General features: G+C 50.8%; 1 protein-coding gene across 5 annotated transcripts in view; it reads left to right on the top strand.

Moving 5' to 3' along the window:
• The window catches only part of RPS6KA1 (ribosomal protein S6 kinase, 90kDa, polypeptide 1), a 32,802-nt gene extending 9,115 nt beyond the window's left edge, over nucleotides 1–23,687 (top strand). For 3 of the 5 annotated variants that reach the window (XM_006777498.2, XM_006777497.2, XM_006777496.2), the window contains exons 3-21: nucleotides 130–211; nucleotides 2,245–2,325; nucleotides 2,497–2,576; nucleotides 4,083–4,189; nucleotides 4,910–4,947; nucleotides 5,413–5,555; nucleotides 5,954–6,024; nucleotides 6,339–6,427; nucleotides 7,392–7,456; nucleotides 7,698–7,800; nucleotides 9,235–9,365; nucleotides 10,457–10,582; nucleotides 10,774–10,863; nucleotides 11,221–11,379; nucleotides 20,235–20,396; nucleotides 20,807–20,883; nucleotides 21,147–21,264; nucleotides 22,263–22,400; nucleotides 22,731–23,687. In XM_006777498.2, the coding sequence (XP_006777561.1) occupies nucleotides 181–211; nucleotides 2,245–2,325; nucleotides 2,497–2,576; nucleotides 4,083–4,189; nucleotides 4,910–4,947; nucleotides 5,413–5,555; nucleotides 5,954–6,024; nucleotides 6,339–6,427; nucleotides 7,392–7,456; nucleotides 7,698–7,800; nucleotides 9,235–9,365; nucleotides 10,457–10,582; nucleotides 10,774–10,863; nucleotides 11,221–11,379; nucleotides 20,235–20,396; nucleotides 20,807–20,883; nucleotides 21,147–21,264; nucleotides 22,263–22,400; nucleotides 22,731–22,853 (1,932 nt within the window). In that variant the 5' untranslated portion in view covers nucleotides 130–180 and the 3' untranslated portion in view covers nucleotides 22,854–23,687. Of the gene's footprint in view, nucleotides 1–129; nucleotides 212–401; nucleotides 463–2,244; nucleotides 2,326–2,496; nucleotides 2,577–4,082; nucleotides 4,190–4,909; nucleotides 4,948–5,412; nucleotides 5,556–5,953; nucleotides 6,025–6,338; nucleotides 6,428–7,391; nucleotides 7,457–7,697; nucleotides 7,801–9,234; nucleotides 9,366–10,456; nucleotides 10,583–10,773; nucleotides 10,864–11,220; nucleotides 11,380–20,234; nucleotides 20,397–20,806; nucleotides 20,884–21,146; nucleotides 21,265–22,262; nucleotides 22,401–22,730 lie in introns of those variants that run through there. The other 2 variants (XM_015557257.1, XM_015557256.1) reach the window with 2 other exon arrangements.
• The last annotated feature ends 208 nt before the right edge of the window (nucleotides 23,688–23,895 follow it).

Raw genomic sequence — 23,895 nt, 5'->3', positions numbered from 1 at the left:
TTAGGACCCAGGAAGGGCAAAAGGTTAACATGGGGCTCAGGGAAAATGAGAAGTCAGCCCGAGACCTGGAGGATGGGGGCTGGGCCACCCCCAGCTGCTCCTCTACTTTTCCCACAACTGCCTTCTCAGGTCTTCCTGGTGCGGAAGATCACCCGGCCTGACAGTGGACACCTGTATGCCATGAAGGTACTAAAGAAGGCAACACTGAAAGGTGAGTGGAGGGCCCTGGCCGGGGAGCTCGGTTGGAGCATCATCCTGATGTGCCAGGGTTGCGGGTTCCATCCCTGGTCAAGGCGCAGGTAGGAGCCAGTGGGTGCGTGAATGGTGGAGCAGCTGATCGATGTTTCTCCCCCCTCCCTTCCTCTCTCTCTCAAATTAATAAATAAAAATTATTTATCCAGGCTGGGCACAGGATCAAGGGAGACAGACCAGCTCTCCAGGGCCTTGCGTCCGATGGAGGAGGTCAGCCACTCCTTACCCCACACCACACCTTATGGAAAAGACAGGGTCCATTCAAAAGAAAAGACTTCTGGGGTTAACTGCATCCCCACCCCCATGCCCCACACCAAATGCCAATGACCATAACTGAAGGCGAATGTCTGGAAGGAGGCAGGTGGGGTGTGCAGTGCATCTGTGGTGGGGGCCTTCAGATATCAGCGTCAGGTTGCTTGGGCAGAGCCTTCTGCCAGCAGTTACTTCATGGTGTTAGGAGAGTCTGAGGTAGACCTCTCGGGTGGAGAAGGGTGAGAAGCAGCTGAGTGGATAGGATAGGCTGAGTCAAAGAAGTGGCGTAGAGATGGATGGCAGAGAGGTTCAGGGGGAGCCTGAGGCAGGGCTAGAATTCCGGGCTTAGGAAGGGCATGAGGACAGTTGGTATGGGCTTTGGGCTGGGCAGTGACTCTTTGACCAGCCTGGGAGCTAGTGTAGCCACCGACCAGATGGAGTGGGCCTAGGATATGGGGGAGAAAGGGTTTGGAAGTGTTAGCCTTGGGGACATTACGGGTCTTGCGGCCCATGAAGGGCTGTCTGTGGGATGATGTAGCTTTGGTGCCCCAAGGCCAGCCTGCTAGGGTGGGAGTCGTTCCCTAGGATAGATGGTGGGGGCCACATGGGAAGAGAAAGATGACAAGACTTGGTTCCTGCTTTGAAGGGGCTGGAGAGGCTGAGCAGTCCCTGCAGTGGGGTGCACTCATTGCTGTGACCAGGGATCTCAGGGAAGGGGGGGGTGCAGCCTCCTGGGGGCGGGGTTAGGCTCACATAAAGAGTAGCCATTTGAACTGTGCCTTGCAGGATGAGTTGGGAGTTCTCCAGACTGAAAATAGGAAAGGAATGGGACCCCAGGAAGGAGGAAGTGTTAGCCAGAGCTAAATTGTAGGGGCAATTTGAAAATGTAAGGCGTATTTGGGAAACGGTGACTGGAATAGTTTACTCCAGCATGGTACCTGTCATGTCTGGTGAGGGAAACAAAAACATTAAAACAGAGGGTGAGAGGTGCTCTGAGGGGAAAGCAGAGCACTGCTAACTCAGCTAGGCAAGTTCAGGAAGACTTCCTGGAGGAGGTGAGGCCTAAAATGAGTCAAAGAAGAAACTGTTGATCAGAATTGCCTAGGGACTTTTTAAAAAATATATTTTTATTGCTTTCAGAGAGGGAGAGAGAGGGAGAGAGAGATAGAAACATCAATGATGAGAGAGAATCATTGATTGGTTGCCTTCTGCACACCCCACACCAGGGATCGAGCCCGCAACCTGGGCATATGCCCTGACCAGGAATTGAACCGTGACCTGGTTCATAGGGCAGTGCTCAACCACTGAACCACACCAGCCGGGCGGGACATTTAGTCTTTTAAAAAAAAAAGTATGTGGGGGCTGTCTGCTCAGACCCATGAGTCTGAATTTGAGGCCCCAGGAATCTGCCTTTATAAGTAGCTCCCTAAGTGACTACTCTCACCAACCCCCGGACTGAAATTGGGGATTTTTATGCAGAGAGGGGGCTAGTGAAGATACCCTGGAGGAGCCCTAGGGGCAAAGGCAGAGGGCACACAGAGGAGCGGGTTGCTCAGACTGGCTGGGTTGACTCGCCCTGATGGAGCATGGTTGGAGATGGGGCCAGAGTGTTGGGCAGGGCACCAAGGGCCCAGCCCTGGGCACTGTCATGAAATGTGAGGAACAGGAGGAAAAGAGAGCCCTTCTTTGCCAGGGGCTAGGAGTGGCTAGACTTAATGACCTCCTTTCTCCCCTGGCCAGTGCGTGACCGTGTTCGGACCAAGATGGAGAGAGACATCCTGGCCGATGTGAACCACCCATTTGTGGTGAAGCTGCACTATGGTGAGACTGCAGACCTTCCTGAGTCCCACCCTACCTGCCTGCCTTTGCCCTTGCCTATGGGCTGCTGTCTTCCCTGTACATTGCCAACCTGCCACCTTGCAGGCCAAGGGTGTGGGGGGCAGAGCAGCCGGGCCCAGCTGGCTCCACCATGGCCTTTTCCCCTCTCCCCAGCCTTCCAGACCGAGGGCAAGCTCTATCTTATTCTGGACTTTCTGCGTGGTGGCGACCTCTTCACACGGCTCTCCAAAGAGGTGAGCTTGCACCCCACTATTAGAGGGGCCCCGGGTGGAGCTGGAGGGACAGCAAAGCCTCTGTGTGGCCTGGACCTGGGACTACCCAGGCCTGTGTCGCAGTCTCTGACCCAGGAACCTATCCTGGGACAGAGTTCACACTCTCAAAGTCTCTGAGAATTTTGGTGGGTTGAGGAGGATCAGGCCTTGGATCTGATGCCACCGCGATGCTGGGGAGCTCAGTGTGGCTATCACCTGTCCCCATCCATTCTTCCAGGGCTGCCTTTGGCTGAGCATTGAGAACGGGAGAAGCCCAAATTCACCCAGAAAGCTAGATACTATAATGTTACATACCATGTGTCAATCAAAAGGATTTTTAACTGACCTAAAACAATTGTAGCCAGGTATAAAAATGGCCATTAGTACAATTCAAACTGTAGAAGAGAACAAGACTTAATTTTTTAAATGTTATTTTAATGTTTGAATAGATGATACATTTATGTGATTGAAAAGAAAAATATTGAGAAATCTTCAGCCCATCCCACCCCCCTTCACCGCACATAGATAAACTTGTTTTTTGTTTTTTTTTTTAAATATATTTTTATTGATTTTAGAGAGGAAGGGAGAGAGGGATGGAGAAACATCAATGATGAGAGAGAATCATTGATGGCTGCCTCCTGCACGCCCCCTAGTGGGGATCGAGCCTGCAACCCAGGCATGTGCCCTTGGCTGGAATTGAACCTGGGACCCCTTAGTCCGCAGGCTGATGTTCTATCCACTGAGCCAAACCAGCTAGGGCAATAAGTAAACATTTTTATTGGTTTCTTGTTTAAGCTTTCCATGTCTCTTTGGAAATACACATCATTCTGATATATGTTCTGAATCCCAACCCCCACATTTTTACACAAAAAGTACTATTCTGGCCCTGGCTGGTGTGGTTCAGTTGGTTGGAATGTCATCCAGTACACCAAAAGTCGGAGGTTTAGTTCCCAGTCAGGGTACATACCTAGGTTGTGGGTTTGGTCCCTGGTTAGGATGCATACGAGAGGCAACCAACCGATGTTTCTCTCTCTCCCTTTCCCTTCTTCTCTCTAAAATCAGTAAACATATCCTCAACAAGGATTTTTTAAAAAAGGAACTATTCTGTGATACTGTTCTATACCTTGCTTTTATTCAAGACAGTATATCTGAGAGACTGATCTGTATCAGAACACGGGGAAGCTTCTTTTTGTAGTTTATGGCTGCACAGCTCTGATCTGCAGGGAGAGGCATCACTCCCATCTACTGCTTGACTCTTGGGCTGTTTCCAACCTTTTGCTATTTCCAAGCAATGCCACAATGAGTGACATGTATATTAGTCATTTCACACCTCGAACCCCTTTAGGAAGGGCAGGGTGGATGGTACTGGGGTCTCTTAAGGGTTCTCCTCAAAGTGGACCCTCAGGACCAGGAAGCTGCTGACTGCCCTTTGCCCCAGCTCCTGAAGAAAAGGCGATCCCAGCTGAAATCCCCTCCCTCCTGTTGCAGGTTATGTTCACGGAGGAGGACGTGAAGTTTTATCTGGCTGAGCTGGCTTTGGGCCTGGACCACCTGCATAGCCTGGGCATCATTTACAGAGACCTCAAGCCTGAGAAGTGAGTGCAGCTCCAGCCTCACCTTGGCCTCCCTGGGGAGTGCAGAGGCAGGCCCTGGGGCCTCTCCTAGGACAGGGCCACCCCAATGGGCGTGGGTGTGACTCTCCCCAAGAAAGTTTCTGTCCCACGAGCTGTTCCGTGAATGGGTGGGTAGAGTGGAGTGGTGGTGGCAGCAGGCTTACCTTGGGGGGCTGTCTAATCACTAGTGTTGCTGTTACCAAGGGCCAGGCACCTCCATGAAAGTACGCTGCCTGTCTTTTTCCTAATCCAGTGTGACATCTAAGATGCTACCATGAAAGGTCATTCCTCGATATGGCTTCTCTAGAATTTTCCTTAACATATAAATATCTTCGAACGGTAACTTGGGAGCCAGGGGCAGGTGGTAAGGTGGACTGAGCTCTGGCTTTAGAGTTAGACCCACATTCAAACCTTGTCTCCACCACGTTCTATGACCATGGGGAGTTCCTTAGCCTCCTTAGGCCTTAGTCTCCCCTTAGTTAAAATGGGGCAATAATAGTACCTACCTCACAGTGTTTCAAGGGTTAGCGAAGAAGGTAGGCAATACACCTGCATAGCACTGCCAGCACCCGCCCCACCCACCCATTCCTCAGATGCATCTGGGTGGATCATCTCTGGGCCAACCCCGACAGCCCCCGTGGTGTCATCAGAACCATAAGGAGCCACAGCTGAGGGGCCCTGACTCTTCTCTCTTCATTACAGCATCCTTCTGGATGAGGAGGGCCACATCAAACTCACCGGTGAGTGGAGGGCACCTGCCTCCTCAGGTCCCAGGGGAGGGCAGGATGGGCTCTTACTGGGCTTGGGCTGAGTGCTAAGGATCTGTTCTTCTTGTGTGACCAAAGGCACTAAGATGTGGTTAGAAGCCCAGGTCCCAGACTTGGAATGGCCTGGGTTTGAACCGTAGCTCCCCACTGTGCAACATTGTGCAAGTCTCCCATCCTCTCTGGGACTTAGCTTACTCTTTTTTAAAAAATAAATTTTTATTGATTTTAGAGAGAGAAGAAGGGAGAGGAGGAGAGAGAGAGAGAAACATCAATTAGTTGCCTCCCATACCCACCCCGACCAGGGCCCTCAGCTTATTCTTGAATGTCCTGAGAGTGATGTCCTAAGGCCTCTGGGCAGGGAAGTTGGGGATGCAGGGGGTGATAGCGAAGAAGGCAGGGGTGTCCTGAAGATGTGTCCTCTTGCCCTCCTTGCTACAGACTTTGGCCTGAGCAAGGAAGCCATTGACCATGAGAAGAAGGCCTATTCCTTCTGTGGGACAGTGGAGTACATGGCCCCCGAGGTCGTCAACCGCCAGGGTCACACCCACAGTGCAGATTGGTGGTCCTATGGGGTGTTGATGGTGAGTACCAGGCCGTGGTAAAGTATCCAACCCAGGCCTCAGGCCTCAGTTTCCTCATCTGTACAGTCAGGGGATTGATGGTCTTTAAGGCTCTTCTGTCCTCTCCTAGCCAAACTGGCCTTGCCCTTCACCCAGCTGCAGTTCCCTTCCTTGGAGGGATTCCTGTTTTGTCCTCAGCCTGGGTGCCCCAGCCCGGGCTGGGCTGGGCCTCTCCCCAACTTCAGGTCCCTTATACTGCTCCTGGTGTTTTGACTGACAGAGGGGAGAGGGACAGACACAGGTGAACCTCCAGCAAGCCAGCAAGAATCCTGGGAATGGAGCTGAGTGGCTTGTGTGGAAAGAGGTGGGGGGCATGGGAGATGGGAACCAGAGCCTGAATGGACCCTTATCTTCTGCAGTTTGAGATGCTGACGGGCTCCCTGCCCTTCCAGGGGAAGGACCGGAAGGAGACCATGACACTGATTCTTAAGTAAGCACCAGCTCCTTCCTGATCCCTCAGGGTCTCCTCACGCCTGGCCCCAGTTTGGGGGCCAGAATAATACCCTAAACCTGCCTCAGATTTCCCCATTAAAAAGACACTCCTCTGGGTGAACATTGTGCTTCCCAGGGCCTCTTGTTCATTCACCAGGGCCTGTGGGAGGCGAATCCCAGAATTCTCTGGGAGGTGAGCTAGTGGATGGCTTGTCTGGCATGAGCTGGAAACTAGACCTGGACAAAAGTGGGAGGGGAGATGGGGCCTCTAGGGTGGGGCTCAGCTCTGATGAGACCCGGGGGCTGTTTCAGGGCGAAGCTAGGCATGCCCCAGTTTCTGAGCACGGAAGCCCAGAGCCTCCTGCGGGCGCTGTTCAAGCGGAATCCTGCCAACCGGCTCGGTAAGCAGCCCCAGCTCAGGGGAGGGGAGCGGGTACAGCTGCGGCCTAGGCCACGGGGCCATATCTGGTGCTGAAAGGGACCGTTGTCCTTTGTGTAGGCAGACAATGCTGCTGGCCACCCTCCTTTTTGGCTCCATGTGTGGTATTCGGGGCAGCGGGGTGACCTGTGTGTAGGGGAAGGCAGGAACTGAGTCATCCCCACTCCCCCTGGGACAAGGACAGAGGCCCCCACACAGCTCCTCGCCAAGGCTGCTGGCACAAGAGGAAGAACATGAGCTCAGGCATCAGAAGGCTCAGGTCCCAATCCCAGCCCCATGCCAGGTCCCCACTGCCTGGTGTGCAGCGGTCCCTCCATAAATATTTGTTGCGAACAAATGAGTGCCATTTATGAGCTATGTGACCAAGGTAGTAGACTTCTCCTCCCAGTGCTCCAGGTCCTCATCTTCCGATTGAGGATGATCTCAAGTTCTGTTGATTAAATGAAGTCACATGAATGTGTCTGGTGTGTGCTAGTTGCTCAATATATCTTGGCTCCTGGGTTCACCTGAACCATGAACCAGGTCCTTGGGATTGAGTGGAACGAGAGCCTGTCTGGTGACTGACAAGGGCAATGGGATTAGAACAACAGAGATGATGCCTGGCATGGGAGGGAGGTAGAGGCCCTCTGCAGATCTTGGAACAAGTCCAGCCTCTGTCCTGTGTGGCCTTGGGCAAGTTGCTTAACCTCTCTGAGCCTTCCTTCTTTTAGCAGTCACATTAGAGCTTGATCATAGGGGCCCCAGAAAGTGGAAAATGCTGAGCAGGCAATAGGCCTTGTGATGGCTGGGTATATTGGGGGCAGGGTGAGCCCATCCTCCCCAGTGATGCCAGTGGACTGTCCAGCTGCTGGTTCCAGACCAGTGAGGCTGCTTGGTGGTGTCTGGAGGTTGAACCATCTGCAGACCCCTCATCTGGGCTCTTTCAGGCTCCGGCCCTGATGGGGCAGAGGAAATCAAGCGACATGTCTTCTACTCCACCATTGACTGGAATGTGAGTGTGTCTGTCACCCCATCAGGGCTTCAACTATTGAGGGAGGGGCTTCTACTGACAAAGGCCTTAAATGTGGAGCAGGGTTGACAGCATGGACTGGGGAGCAAGGGCTGGCCTTCCAGGGGCAAGCAATTGTACCCCTGACTACATAGCCTGTGCTCTGGGCCTATCACCTCCTGCATGGGCTCCCAGCAGGCTATGGGGGTGTTATGGTGACCGGAATGCCCACCCCACTTTTCAGAAGCTGTACCGTCGTGAGATCAAGCCACCCTTCAAGCCGGCCGTGGCCCAACCTGATGACACCTTTTACTTTGACACCGAGTTCACATCCCGTACACCCAAGGGTGCGTCCCTTGCCTGATTTGTCTTGGACTGGTACAGGAGGGAGGCGGGGGTGGTAGGACTCTGGCAGGTGCAGGTGTGTGGGCGGACAGGCGGGTGGGTCTCTGACTCTCTGTCCCCATCTTGTTCTGCCTGACTCTCCCACTCCAGGGCTCTGTGGGCTCTTTGTGTCTGGGCGAGGGGGTGGGGGAGAGTGGGTTGTTAAGGCCACAATAGAAAAGTCAGGACCCCTGCCCCGGGCATCTGCCAGCCCACTGGGAAGACCAAACACATCAGGCTCACACTCACGTCAGGAGTAAAAAATCTGACCCAATAAAAACAAGGTGGAGATGGTCTGGGAGAGCAGAGGTGAGAGCGCCCACAGGTCAGGGGCAAATGTGGGAATCTGCTTTGGCTACTCTGACCGCCAGGCCTCAGTGTATTCATCTGGAACATGGGTTTAGCCATAGGTCCACTCAGTCCCGTCTTTTCTTGTAAGAAGCCAAGGGCTTCTGGGAGGAAGTTTGGTAAATCCTAACATTTTATCCAGTTATTGGGGTAGGGGGGAATGTTAGTTCTGGAAGGCAGTTTTAGCAGAAGGGGTGCTTTTCTCACTGTGCTCGTACATCTCTGATGATAGGGAGCTTAGCATTTCTCTGAGCATTTCGTCCCTCTTTCTTCATTTATCTGACAAATATGTACCTAGTCTCTACTGTGTGCCAGCCATGGGGGGATTGATGGTGAACAAGACAGATTCAGGCTCTGCCTTTATATGACCCATGCTCTAGTGTGGGGAGAGACATGAAAACAGCTACTGGGCAGTGTGACAAGTGCAGCTTAATAGGGGTGAAGGGCTAGAGGATTAACCTTAAGCAAGGCTTTTCCGGGGAGAGAGTGGATGAGCTGAGCCTCGAAGGATAGACAAAGAGTGAATTATGTAGTGAGAGGGAACAGCATGTGCAGTGGCTCAGAGTCTCCTTTAAGGATCTGAGAAGTCTGACATGAGCTGTGGAGTGAGGGAGAGAAGGCTGAGATCACAAGAACCTGAGGAGTTGGACTTTTTCTTGCGGGCAGAGGGGAACGTTTGAAGGGAAGGGTACAGGGATAGATTTGTGGTCGGAACCATCTTTCTGGCTGCTGCACAGAAGATGGACCTAAAGGAGCAGACTGAGGCAGGGAGGCCAGGAGGAGGCATCCAGGAAGGGTGAAGGGTCTTGGCCTGCACTGGACACTGGATGTGGGAGGTCTTTCATCCTTGTGTATCAGGGCTGGGCTGGTCTAAACACACATGAACAGATGCTGGCTAGGGACTGGGATAAGGATTCTGTCCTGCCCAAGCTCCCACCATCCATGGCCAGCTGCTGAGGCAAGCCTGGGAGCCCCGTGTCACCCTTTGCTGGGCTGCCTCGGGATCAGGGGCACCTCCTCAGGCTCACATTCCCTTCCTACCCCTGTAGACTCCCCTGGCATCCCCCCCAGCGCTGGCGCCCATCAGCTGTTCCGTGGCTTCAGCTTCGTGGCCACCGGCCTGATGGAGGATGACGGCAAGACTTGGGCCACACAGGCACCACTGCACTCAGTGGTACAGGTGAGGGGCCAGGAGGCCGTTGCCCAGTTGCTCTTTTCCACCTCAAAGCCACAGGCAAAATGACCAAGAACACAGGCTCTGGAGTTGGACAGGCCTGGGTTCAAACCCCGATTGCCACTGTGTAGTCATTGAGCTTCCAAAACCCCTTGGGCCTCAGTTTCCCCATTTGTAAAAACAAGGATGACAACATGGATATAAATTTTCTGGCACAGCCAGGGACCTTGTAGATCCTGAATAAGTGCAAGGGGGTGCCCAGGCTGGTGGTGCTGGGAGGTGGCTGTGAAGTCCTCAACAGGGATGGGTAGCAGGGGGCTCCTGTCTCCTCTCACTTGTTCCCCATTTGCACACTTTCCCGGCTCTGTGGAAAATTTAGAATTGAGAGGCAAGAATGTAGACCCTGGAACTCATTGCCTGGGTTCAGAACTTCCAAGGTGAGGAACTTGATTGAGACACTTACCTTCCTGATGCCTCAGTTTCCTCATCTGTAAATGAGGATGATGATAAAAACTTTCCATAGGGTTGTGAGGATTATATAAGTTGATATGTGTAAAGTTAACATGACTATGTAATTTATTATCCAACTGGACATCTTTGTCCAAGACGAATGTTAAACCAGACTGGATGTGAGAACAGCAGGCATAAACCAGGGCTGTCCATGGGCCGTGTGGTCACCTGATAGAAAGTGCCTAGAATGGTATCTGCCACACGCTAAGCATTATCGAAGCATTTGCTATTATTAATGTCTTGGAACCTTGGGATACCTTATGAGGTGGGCTGTGACACCCCAGAAAGGGAAGGCAACTCGCCCAAGGCCACAGGAAGTGGCAGAGCTGGGACCCAGCTCAGGGCTCCTGCGTGCCTCTCAAGCCTACCCACTTCACTACTCTCTGACTGCAGCGTGGGAGCCAGCGACTGTGCCCATCATACAGGTCCAGGGAGGGCCACATTCTTGCCCAGGGTCACACATCCAGCATTCTACCCCAGTCCTGGCTGCTGCCTGGTGCCATCTCCACAGAGCCCGGACCTGGGTGCTGGGAAACCTCCTCTGCATTCTAAAGCAGAAGGCCAGCCCATCTCTTGGTCTCCTATAGCAGCTGCATGGGAAGAACCTGGTTTTCAGCGACGGCTACATGGTAAAGGAGACGATTGGTGTGGGCTCCTACTCCGTGTGCAAGCGCTGTGTCCACAAGGCCACCAACATGGAGTATGCTGTCAAGGTGGGCCTCCAACCATGTATCTGCACAGGGGAATGGGGACGGGGAGTGGTGCGGAGGCCAATGTAGCATTTGCCCTTTGGCAAGGATGGTTGGTGCCTGGGGCTCTGGACGGGGGAACGGTGTGTGGCTGGACGCTAGGCCCTGCAGTGGATGCAGGAGGAAATGCTGCTACATGCACCCTTTTTCCTCAGGTCATCGACAAGAGCAAGCGGGATCCTTCGGAAGAGATTGAGATTCTTCTGCGGTATGGGCAGCACCCCAATATCATCACTCTAAAAGATGTGAGTGGGGGTCCTTGAAATGGGTGAGGACTGAGGCACTCGACTCTAGGTCTGCCATTCCTTTGACTTCTGATCCTCCTCTGTTCATGGGAGAGGGGGTACCCTTGGTGCCTCTGGTTTGCCTGCACCCCAGGAACCCTTCACTTCAGACTTGGGCATTGCTTGAGAGTTTCCTGTCCATCAGGAGACAAGTACCAGCATCTTCTTGTCCAGGGAGAACAGAGGCCCAAATATCTGAAGGCCCTGAGCAGAACACATGCCCCCGCTCATGTCATCCTTTCCTGGCCTGGTGAATGGTGACCAAGGGGTCCAGTCCTGGCATTGAGGGGAGGGGCCTGATGGCACAGTTTTTGGCAGGTGTACGATGATGGCAAACATGTGTACCTGGTGACAGAGCTGATGCGGGGTGGGGAGCTGCTGGACAAGATCCTACGGCAGAAATTCTTCTCCGAGCGGGAGGCCAGCTTCGTCCTGCACACCATTAGCAAAACCGTGGAGTATCTGCACTCCCAGGGGGTAAGTCTGTGGTAGGGAGCACTGAGTGGAGTGTCGGGGGGCATACCATCAGCAGAGTACATGACCTTGGATTTGGCTCAGGCAGTGGCAGTCTTCAACAACCAGACAGATGTGGTGGGTGAGTGGATGGATGAAAGGAAGGAAGGGAGGGACGGAGGGAGAGACAAAGCCAAATTGTGAAAAGGAACATTTATTCAGTACCTATTATGCTCTTTCCTATTGATTTTCACAAAACCCTATGGTGCTGTTACTGGCCCACTTCACAAGTAGAAGACTGAGGCTCAGAGATATGTGAACTTACTTGCCCAAGGTCATACAGCCAGGGAAGAATGGAGCTAGTATGTCTGGCTGAAGAGTTTGGGTGGGGAGTTGCAGACAGGGAATGATTTTTTGAGTTAGGAAGAAGCAGGGTTACTATGGGGGCACTCGAGGCTTCAGGGAGGTGTATCTGGCTGTGGTTTCGACTGCTAGGACAGAGGAAGTGGATGCAGGAGGAAATGATACTGGAAACACAGCAGGAGCTACCGAAGAGATGGATGTCCAAATACAGTGGGGCCTTGACTTACAAGTTTAATTCATTCCGTGACGGAGCTCGTAACTCAAATTACTCGTATGTCAAATCAAAAAGTGAACGAGTGAGACACGTGATGCTGGGCTGATGTTGTGGCGTTCACTGTGACGTTCGCTGCGCCAACTAGCAGTGGGGTATCTGAAGCTGGCTCGTAACCCGAATTTTAGCTCGCAACTCAAAGCAAAAAATCGGTCAAGAGATGGCTCGTATCTCAAAAAACTCGTTAGTTGGGACACTCGTAAGTCAAGGCCCCACTGTAGTAGAACTTGGCCTTTATCACTGCACAAGGCGAAGATAGAAAAGTTCCTGTAGTTATATTGAAGTCAAAATAGAGTTAGCATGAGTTTCTGGAGGAGATGATGTTTTAGGTGCTTACAGTCAGACAGTGTGGGGGTTAAGAATGCAGGCTCTGGCCCTAGCCAGTTTGGCTCAGTGGATAGAGCATTGGCCTGCGGACCAAAGAGTCCTGGGTTCGATTCTGGTCAAAGGCATGTACCTTGGTTGCAGGCTCCTCCCCAGCCCAGGCCCTAAACAGGTCAGGGCTCCTGCAGGAGACAACCAACTGATGTGATATCTCACATTGATGTTTCTCTCTCTGTGTCTTAACCTCTTTCTTCCACTCTCTCTAAAAATCAGTGGAAAAATATCCTCGGGTAAGGATTAACAACAACAAAAAAAATGCAGGCTCTGTAATCCAACTGGCTGTGTTCAAGTCCTGTGTGTGAGGTTGGGAAAGTCTCACCTCTCTGATCCTCTCTCACCTCTCAGCTGCAAACTTCCAATAACAAGACATCCACCCCACAGGGTGCAAGTGACATGAAGTGCACTTCACTCAAAGTACCATGGTCCAGTGCAGGCTAATGGAAGAGGCCACATAAACATTAGGGGGAAATAGGACCAGATCGTTGCTATGCCTTTTTTAAAATTAACTTTTTATTATAGAAGTTTTCAAGGCTATCCCAAGGCTATACAAAACTAGAAGAATAGATAATGAACCCCAGGTACCCATCACCCAGATTCAAGAATTATCAAGATTTTTCTCGCCTCCTTCCCTTCCTTCCTATCTCCTTTCCTCCCCTCTTTTTCTCCCTTTTCTTTCTTTTGTTCTTCCTTTCTTTTTTGTTGTTACTAATGTATTTTTTCCCAACTTTTTATTGAGAAAAAAGCTCAAACCTATAGAAAAATTTAAAAAATAGTATAATGAAAACCATTTCCCTTCTAGTTTCACCAGATCCTAACAGTTTGCTACATTTTCTTTCTCTCTCTCTGTCTCTATCTCTCTATATAAATACATTTTTTTAAAGAGTGCATTTGAAAGGAAGTTGCCAACTTTATGACACTTAACCCATAAATACCTGTAATTAAAGTATTCTGTGCATGAGTGTTGTCCCATGCACGAAAGGGTCACTAATTTGATCCCATCAGGGTGAGTACCGGAGGCAACCGATTGATGTTTCTCCCTCTCTCTCTCTCCCTCTCCCTAGTCTCTCTGTAGAATCAATGGGAAAACACACACATATCCTTGGTTGAGGATTTTAAAAAAGAAGATAAAAATAAAGCATATCACATCATCTTTGTTATATAGCTATAACTCTGAAAAAGGCAAATATTTCCTTTCACAACAGCTATCAAAATGGATGGTTACTAGTTCTCACATAGTACCCTATCAATAGATATGTGTTCCCTAATGATTGTCCTTCTAAATAAATCTTTTTGTGATTGGTTTATTGGTATCAGTCTCTGCAAGATCCACACTTTTTATTCACTTATATCCCTTAAGTCTCTTTTCTAAAACTACAATAAAATTTGCACACAGTAGATCTTTTATTTTTTTATTTATTGATTTGAGAGAGAGAGAGAAATACCAACTTGTTGTTCCACTTATTTATGCAATCATTGGTTTATTCTTGTATGTGCCCTGACTGGGGATTGAATCCACAACTTGGTGTATTGGGGTGACACTCAGCCAACTGAGCTACCCGGCCAGGGCCTGCACACAGGAGATCAGGGGTGGGCAAACTTTTTGACTCGAGGGCCACAATGGGTTGGCCAGATCTGGCCCACGGGCTATAGTTTGCCCACGGCTGCAGATCTTATTTTTTTTTTATTTAATATATTTATTGATTTTTTTACAGAAAGGAAGGGAGAGGGATAGAGAGTTACAAACATCGATGAGAGAGAAACATCGATCAGCTGTCTCCTGCACGCCCCCCACTAGGGATGTGCCCGCAACCAAGGTACACGCCCTTGACCAGAATCGAACCTGGGACCCTTCAGTCCGCAGGCTGACGCTCTATCCACTGAGCCAAACCGGTCAGGGCGGCTGCAGATCTTAAGTCTACAATTTGATGAGTTTCGTTAAATGTGGGCATCCATATAACCTCCACAATAAAAGCCCCCTTTCTTATGCCACTGTCTTGTTGAAGAGGTCATTCTTATGTGGAATGTGCCTGTTTGCTTCCTCATGGCATCATTTTAAATGTTTCTCTGTTGTCTGCATTTTCTATAAATTTCAAGTGCTCAAGTATCTTACTTAGATTCAGCTCCAGCTTCTTTTTGGGAGCAAGGAGCTAAAAAATACTTCATAGGAGGTGTAGTGTGGCATCACTTCCTGAGCAGCATGTCATGTTGCCCCCCTTAGTCATTAATCATGTCAGGTGGTAACGGCCTAGGAATAGTGGACAGGTGGCGGCAGTGGGTGGGGCTGACGATAAAGATCCTCAACAACCTCTCCCAGAATTGTTCTGTCCTTTCAGGACCTCTGCCTGAATCAGTGATTAGGGTTTGCAAAAATGGCAATGTCTGGTTCTGTCTAATGTATTAGGGCAGGTTATTTTGTAAAAAAAAGAACTTTAGCTCATAACCAGAGCTTCAGTTTAGTTACCACATGTACTGTTATGGCAGTGGTTACTAATGTTGTGGCCTCACCCCTTAACAAAGAAACAGAATTTCTGGAGGATGAGGCCCAGAAATCAGGATTTTAAAAAAATCCCCGGGTGATTCTAATGTGCAGCCAAGGTTCAGGACCACTGTGTTATGATCATGTTTGAAGTGTTTTTAAAAAATATATATTTTATTGATTTTTTTAGAGAGAGGAAGGGAGAGGGATAGAGAGTTAGAAACATCGATGAGAGAGAAACATCGATCAGCTGCCTCCTGCACACTCCCCATTGGGGATGTGTGCCCACAACCAAGGTACATGCCCTTGACTGGAATCAAACCTGGGACCCTTCAGTCTGCAGGCCAACGCTCTATCCACTGAGCCAAACCAGTTAGGGCAGGTTTTGGTTTTTGAAATGGCCAGTTTCCACAGACTAATATTTAAATATGTCAGGTCAGACAGTAAATGTGTTTCCTTTTCCTACTGTGTTAAAGTTACTACCCTCAAGAAGGTTTAGAAGACAGGGCCGAAGCAGTGAGTTTTCAGTGGGACCAGAATAAGGAAGGTCTTTTAGTGGGAGAGCTGTTTCCAAAGTAGTGAGCCTCTCCACGGGCTCCAAGTACAGACCACCACTTGGCTGGGCGTGTCTCCAAAGCTTCTGGCCCTTTCCGAAAACCAGGGCAGATGCTAAGGAAATGGGAAGTTCTTGTTGAGTCTAAATATGGAGGGAGATTCTCTTGGCTGATTAAATATTGGCAGCATCTGTGGTCTAGAAGCTGGGACTCCCATACGAACCAAAGGATGGGAAGGGAGTAACAGGGAGCAGGGTCCACTGGGATCTCTTACATCTTTATTGAAATATCACATAAACACACATTATGTACAAGTCAGTACATTTTCTTCAAAAAGTGAATACATCCTTGTAACCAGTTCTCCTTCCAGTCGCTGCCCCCTCTCCAAAGATAAGCATTCTAAGCTAACTTCTAGGAGCTTAGATTAGTTTTGCCCGTCTTTGAATTTTAGACAAACATGCTCTTTTATATCTTTCTGGCTTCTGCCACTCAGCGGTCTCTCTGAGATTCATCCACATTGTTGTGTGGCTGCAGTTTACTCATGTTGTGTAGTTTCTACTGTGTGAACAGACCACGATTTAATTGTGCAATCTGTTAGTGGCCATGGGGTTGTTATCTTTCCAGTTTTTGACTGTGACAAATAATGTTGCTGTGACATTCTAGTACTTGTCTTTTGGTGACCATCTTTTTAATCATAGCCATTCTGGTAGGTGTGGGGTGGTATCTCATAGTGGTTTTAATTTGCATTTCCCTGATAACTAGTGAAGTTGAGCACTTCTTCATGTGTTTATTGCGTTTTATGAGATGCCTGTTCAATCTTTTGTTCATCTTTAAAAATTGGGTTGTCTGCCTTTTTTATCCTCTTTTGCAAGAGTTCTTTGTTTAATACATGAATCCCTTTTAAGTCTCTAGCTTCCCTTATATTGTTTCTGTAAGGGCCCCAGCGTGCCAGGGACAGCCTGTTTGAGAACTTAGTAGAAAGTCACACTTTGGCTTCTCTCTGTAACAGATAATTTACATAAACGAATGCCAGTTTTTATTTTCTGGCTAGTCACGGGCACCTAAATGAACATCCTCCAGGGATGCTGATGATAACAGAGATGCTATTGCTGCTAATGACAGCTGGCACTACATAGCACTTGCCACAGGCCAGACAGAGTTCTAAGCACTTACATACAAACTCATTTAAGTGTTCCCATGGACCTATGAAGCAGGTATTATCATTATGTCCATTTGATAAGCGAGGGTCCTGAGGCTCTGGGAGCTTAAGTAAAAGTCACATAGCTAATCTGGCTCCAGAGTCTCTGCTCCTGTTTGTGTGGATCAAATGCTGCTGTGAATGGCATCTGTCTTTTAATTGTCCTGTCCTTCTTGTCCTGTAATTTTCAAAATAAATATATTTGTATTGATTGGAGAGAGAGAGAGGGGGCGGGGGGGGGAAGACAGAGGGAGAGAGAGAAACATTGATGTGAGAAACATCCATCAGCTGCCTTCCATACACGTCCCAACCAGGGATCGAACCCACAACCCAGGTATGTGCCCCGAGCGGGAATCAAACCAGCAACCTTCCAGTGCCCAGGACAACACTCAATCAACTGAGCCACTCTGGCCAGGATTTCCTCTAATTTTTTATTTTTATTGCTTTCAGAGAGGAAGGGAGAGGGAGAGAGGGATAGAAACATCAATGATGAGAGAGAATCATCGATCGACCGCCTCCTGCACGCCCCACACTGGGGACCGAGCCCACAACCCGGGCATGTGCCCTGACTGGGAATCGAACCGTGACCTCCTGGTTCATAGGTCGACGCTCAACCACTGAGCCACGCTGGCCGGGCTGTCCTCTAATTTTTAAGTGCACCTGGCAAGCAGTCACTGTATGATGGTGGGGCTCAGCCCCAGCGAGTGCTGGGGTGACTATGACAGCAGCAGCCATTTCTCAAGTTCTGTGCTGAGTATTCCTGGTAAACAACTCAAGTGCTCCTTCTTGCAGCTCTGGGGGCTCGGCATTATTACCATCCCATTTTACAAGTGAGAAAACCAAGGGCTAGAGAGGTTAAGTGACATCCCAAGATCACCTCTTGTAAAGCCAGGATTCTCACCATGGCCTGCCTGACTCTTGACTGAAACCACAACTCTGCCTATTGACTCAGTGGCTACATTTGGCTTACAGACATTTAGTTTGGCCTACAAGATGTGGGATGTTTTTTTGTTTGGGGTTTGCTTTGGTTTGGTCATTTGGCTGCTTTTGGACACAGGGCCTGAGTTGTTACACGGTGACTGTTGGCTGGAGTAAGTAGCAGATGCCCCTTTAGACTGGTTGACATGGCTCCCACTCAGCCTGGCTTCGCTCATTGCTTGTCCAGCCTATTGTGCTTTTCAATATAGTGAGATGTGAGACTATGCTACCCCCTTTCCTCACATAGGACCTGGGGACAGGTATCGTAATTACTTATGGGGCTACCTGCCATGGCGAGCCAGTTCCCTGTAGGAGTTTGTTGTTTCTCTATGTTGTATTAGGGAATAAAGATTAAAAACTTCCATATCCCTGTTTCCCAAAAGTGTCATTGGTGCTACACTAAACTAGAAAGACTGGAATTAAGGTTAGAACTGGGATCAAGTCTTATCTCTGCTTCTTACTTAGACGAGCAAGTCGATTCTTCTCTCATTGCCTTGGTTTCCTTCTCTGTAAAATGAGCCTACAGTCCCTGCCCTGCACACTTACCAAATACAGTGGGCCCCACGGAGAGCATGGCTGGGAAAGTACTTTGTAAACCAGGAAGATCACTTGTCCGGCAGAGTCGATGTCCGCAACCAAGCTGCACATCCCTGACATCTGGGCCCTCTGCAGGGAGAAGAGAAGAGCCTACATTCTGAGGGCCTGGCCTTATCCCTATGCTAGTGTTAGGAAGGAGAGGGCCCCAGGGGCTGGGCAGGGCCTGCCCAGAAAGGGGCTTCCCCATGGCCTGGATGCAATTCATAGTGCAGCCGGGACCACTCTGCCAGTGTAGCCCTTTCCTCCTCATCTATCTGACACTTCCCCCTGTGGAGCTGGACTAGTCTGGGTCATGTCTACCCTCCAACCTGCCCACCTCGTGGCACCTGCTAGAGGGTTCAGGGCTCAACTGGAACTATAAAAGGACCATCTCATAAAGGCAGCTAATCAATGAGACACAGTGGATCTTACCCGAAAGGTCTTACGTGTTTCAGAGGTATGATTTGTTCATTCATTGAACAGAGTTCATTTAGCGTTTGCTCTGTGCTAGGCCCTGTGCTGGGTGCTCGAGGTGAGCAGGCGTTGCACTGACAGACAGGGCTGTTTGTGACCAAAGGAGCCCCACTGGCCCGAGCTCAGGGTGCTTGAGGGATGCAGTGGATGATGAGCCTGGAACAGGATGAGGACTTTAGCTTTATCTTGCAGGTAGCAAAGAGCCATTGAAGTTGTTTGACAGTGCCTAGGCAGGTACCATTAGCTCATGGGAGGAGGAGCAGGAGGGTGAGAATGAGCTTAATCTGGGTTGTGTTGGGTGTGAGGGTCTGTGGAGTATTCAGTGGTTGCCACCTGGTAAACAGCTGTAAGACTTGCATTCAGGAAAGTTCCGGGCTAGGATCAGAGATCTGAGTTGTCAATAATTAGGTGATAAAGGAGTGACTGAGTAGAACCATGTAGAGGGGGTGGGGAAGATGAAAAGTGGAGTGGCTTAGCCCTCATCAGGTTACAAATGAGCAAATGGGGACCAGAGGAAAGTCATTTGCGTAAGGTCTCAGTAGTAAGTGTTATTCATCCATTCATTCAACAGATATTTATTGAATACCTACTATGTGTTAGAACTCCTTTAAAGTCTGGGATATAGCAGCGAGCAAAATACTATTGGAGCTTACATTCCTGTAGGTGGATTCCGAAAACAACTAAGTAAATATGTCAAATGGTAGTAAATGCTCTGGATGAAAGTAACGCAGAGAAGGAAACCAGGAGCACTTCTCGGTAATGGCTATTTTATATGGAGTCGTCCAGGCCTCACTGATACAGTGACATCTGAGCTGAGACCTACAAGAAACAGAGAATGAGCCAGGCAGATGCCCGGAGGCAGGAGTGTGCTTGGCATGTGGAAGGAAGAGCAAAGAAGCTGGTGTGGCTAGAAGACCAGAGAGTGCAAGGGATGTGGGTGACGGGTAGGGGAGAGATCAGGTGGGGCCACTTAGGCCATTGTAAGGACTTTGCTCTTGAGAGGGGAAGCCTTCAAAGGTTTCTGGCTGGGATGGCATGATCTGACGTACATTTAACAGTATTCCCCTGGCTGCTGTGTTTAGAACAGACTGTAGGAGGTCAGGGTGACGCAGGAAGGCCAGTTACAAGGTGGTTGCTGTAACCCAGCAATGGCATGACGGTGGCTGGAATCAGTGCTCCTGGTAGAGGGGCTGAGAAGTGGTTGGGCTCTGGGTATATTTTCATGGTAGAGCCAATGGAGCTTGCGATGGATTGATTGAGGCATATGAGAAAACGAGAATGCCTCTTAAGATTTTGACCCAAGCAATTGGAAAGATGGAGTTGCCATTAGGTAAGATTATGTGAAGGGCAGAATTGAGGGGAGAAAAAGGGAGTTGAGTGTGGATAGGTGACGTCAGAGCTGCCCTGTAATCATGGACATAGAGATTCCAGGTGGGCAGTACCAGCACGAAAGGCCTCATTTCAGCCCGTTCCCCTCCTTTCAGATTCTGCTTCCCTCAGTCAGTCCCTCTCTCAGGGCCCATCTTCCGAACTCTCCCTCCCCGGCAGTGGATCTGAGCCATAACCACCTGCCCACACTGAGAACTGACCGCCCTCTGCCCCCAGGTTGTGCATAGGGACCTCAAGCCCAGCAACATCCTCTACGTAGACGAGTCTGGGAACCCCGAGTGCCTGCGCATCTGTGACTTCGGCTTCGCCAAGCAGCTGCGGGCTGAGAATGGGCTCCTCATGACCCCTTGCTACACCGCCAACTTCGTGGCGCCTGAGGTGAGTGGCCTGACCTCAGCTGTGAGTGAGGACGCGCAGTCTCTGTGGCCTTGGCCTAGGACAGTGATGGGGAACCTATGACACGCGTGTCAGAGGTGACACGCGAACTCATTTTTTTGGTTGATTTTTCTTTGTTAAATGGCATTTAAATATATAAAATAAATATCAAAAATATAAGTCTTTGTTTTACTATGGTTGCAAATATCAAAAAATTTCTCTATGTGACATGGCACCAGAGTTAAGTTAGGGTTTTTCAAAATGCTGACACGCCGAGCTCAAAAGATTCGCCATCATTGGCCTAGGACCAAGGGAGGGTCCGGCCATGGGAACCTCCCCTTTGGGGAGAAGCAGGCGAGCACTTGTCACTGCCCCACAGACTGACCACACTCCCCTGCCCTCCTTCCTGCCAGGTGCTGAAGCGCCAGGGCTACGATGAAGGCTGTGACATCTGGAGCCTGGGCATTCTGCTGTACACCATGCTGGCGGGGTGAGTGCCCCATTGGCCTGGCCCCCTCTCACTACCCAACCCTAGAGTACAGGCTGGGGTGGTGCTTGTCTGATGGGCGAAACTCAGCCCTGCCTCAGGAAGGTCTGAAGATAGGGACGTGGCCCTAGCTTTGGACGCTTCACCTTGAGGAGAAAAATGCTGCCCTTGGGATACCCAGTCAGAAGGGGGAGACACAGCCCTCCACCCCGAACCCCAAGATGGATTCCAGAGGCAATACCCAGACTGGGTGGGCTTTTCTCCAGATACACTCCATTCGCCAATGGACCCAGTGACACACCCGAGGAAATCCTGACCCGGATCGGCAGTGGGAAGTTCACCCTCAGTGGGGGAAACTGGGACACAGTATCAGAGACAGCCAAGGTGAGTCTGAGGCTGGACCCAGCCTATTTGGGGAGGGGAGGCAGGGACCATCCCAGGGCTTTTCAGCAGGTCATGAGCAGGTGACCTGAAGCCTCGGTTTTCCAAGTGAAGATTCCCAGGCAGCCTGCCTACACACACACACACACACACACACATACGCAGCCTGCCTACACATACACACACACACACGCGCGCGCAGCCTGCCTACACATACACACACACAGAGGCAGCCTGCCCATACACGTACACGCACACACACACACACACACACACCTTGTTTGGTTAACTGGGTAATCATTCAGTGGCTCTTTCCGTGTTCTGGACCCACAGGGGACAGAGAGCTGTGATGATGCCTTATGGGAACTTGCTGTGGGGGGAGATACAGGCTTGCATATAAGGAACAGAGATGCCAGGCAGTGGAGAGAAGTGGGTCTTCCTGGCCAGGGGTACAGGCCGTGGAGGCACGGAGCAGAGCTACTGACCATGCCAAGCAGAGAGGCCTTCTCGGAGGAGGGAACGTTTGGGCTTTCAATGTGAGCAAGTTTGCAGTTATGGCACCTGTGTGCTGGACACTGGGTTGAGCCCTTAATGAGCTGTGCACCTCACAGCTTATGAGGCAGGTATTGTTGTAATTTCTGTTTCTCAGAGGGGACATTGAGGCGCAGAGCGTTGAAGTAAATCGCCCCAGATACTCAGTTGAGCAGAAGAGTCACATTTTGAACCTGAGTCTGCTTAACCCCAACCTTAGGTTCTTCCCACCTTCCTGCGTGGCTTCTAGAAGATGAAAGAGAAAGGAAAGGGAAGAAGTCCCAAAGAAGGGCCTGTGCTCAGTGGGGCCCTGGAGCAGTGTGGGGAATGGATCGCAGGGAGGGGCTACTGCAGGCTTTTGGCAGGAGAGGGTGGGAAATGGTTGCCTTGCCCATTCCCCATCAGTGGGACACAGCTGTATGTGCCCCTGCGGCCACTCCCGCCAACCCCCTTGCCCACTGTGTCCCCAGGACTTGGTGTCTAAAATGCTACACGTGGACCCCCACCAGCGCCTCACAGCTAAGCAGGTCCTACAGCACCCATGGATCACCCAGAAGGACAAGCTTCCTCAGAGCCAGCTATCCCATCAGGACTTACAACTTGTGAAGGTATGGCCATCCCAGCTACTGGGCATCCAAGGGCCCAAGGCAAGTTTTCCTGGGCAAGGACTTGGGGTGGCAGGGTCAGGAGATGCCATGTCTGTCTCTCCTGGAGGCCAGGTCTAACATGCAGAGGTGTCAACAGTACATCCCAGGCCTCCGGGGGTCACAGCCCCTTACATCTGAGGCAGGAGGCAGGACTACTGACCAAGGCTGGATTAACGGGGCTGGGCGGGCTGCGGAACACTGGGAGGAGCTGGCCTGACCCTGGAGCACATGTCCCTCCTCCTCCCTGTACCTCCCCATCACCGTGAACTAACCTACTATCTTCTCTCGCAGGGAGCCATGGCAGCTACTTACTCTGCACTCAACAGTTCCAAGCCCACCCCTCAGTTGAAGCCCATCGAGTCATCTATCCTGGCGCAGCGACGGGTGAGGAAGCTGCCGTCCACCACCCTGTGAGGGGCCAGGGCATCCAGGCTGCAGGGCAGTGCTAGCTCGATGGAGGCGCCTCTTTCCCGGAGAGAGCGGGCCTGAGCCACAGGGCCAGAGGCCGCAGAGCCCCGAGGGGCCCCGGAAGCAGCCAGCCCAGATCACCCCAGTGAGGGTGTGAGAAGTGCCTTCTCCTTCCTGAGGACGGACTCTTCTCGGCTCAGGCTCTGCTGGTTGAAATCGATTCACTGTACAAACTCTTATCTTTTTTTTAAGGAAAAATGACATCAGCCACCATGGATTTTTACAAGATTCATTTGCCTTTCTGGGAGCAGAAATAGCCCCGTGCAGCCCCAGGAGGGGCACTGAGTCACACTAGGGCTCTCTATGGCTGAGACGCCTTAGAGCAGTTTTGCAGTCCTACCCTGGGGACCCCACGATTGGCCTTCTGCAGCCATCTGCACCCACCTCCCAGGCAGCAACTTCCAGAGCCCTTGGCTGTTTAGCAGAACTTGCTCTATCCCCAGTCAGCTCCTTTTCCATACGTTCTGCCGGGGAGTCTGGAACCACTTCCTGCTAGAGGAGAGGACCAAGGCCCCGTGGCGCCCAGTTCCAGGCACCAGCATCCACATCAGCCCCACCAGTGGGTCCCCTGCAGTTAGGGTGGCCGCTCTCCAAGGAGGATCCGGAATGCACTTTTGACTGACTTCTGTTGGAGTCTGCCACAGGACAGAGCACACAGGAGGCCTGTGGGGTGGGCCAGGCGGGCAGGGGCTTTTTTTTTTTTTCATTTCTTCCTCAGCTGGTAACTCAGGGTTCATCTGTCCATGGCCTTTCTAATAAACTTACAGTTGAGTTGAAGCACGCTTGCCTCCACTTTTCATCCCTGAATTTGCCCCCTCTCTGCTATCAGGAGGCGAGGACTTTGGCAGTGACAGACGAGTAATGGACTAGGGCTGATTAGCCCAGCTACTTGGAGCTCAGGTCATTTGGAGAACATGTGGGAGTCCTGCCGGCCCTGCCCTCACATTCCTGCCAGAGGATTCCATTATGCTATTGATAACAGTAGTGG

This window comes from Myotis davidii, unplaced genomic scaffold (genome assembly GCF_000327345.1).
Source record: "Myotis davidii unplaced genomic scaffold, ASM32734v1 scaffold149, whole genome shotgun sequence".
Taxonomy (NCBI): Eukaryota; Metazoa; Chordata; class Mammalia; order Chiroptera; family Vespertilionidae; genus Myotis; species Myotis davidii.
Note: the sequence above shows the minus strand (reverse complement) of the source record. Positions and strands in the feature narration are given on the sequence as shown.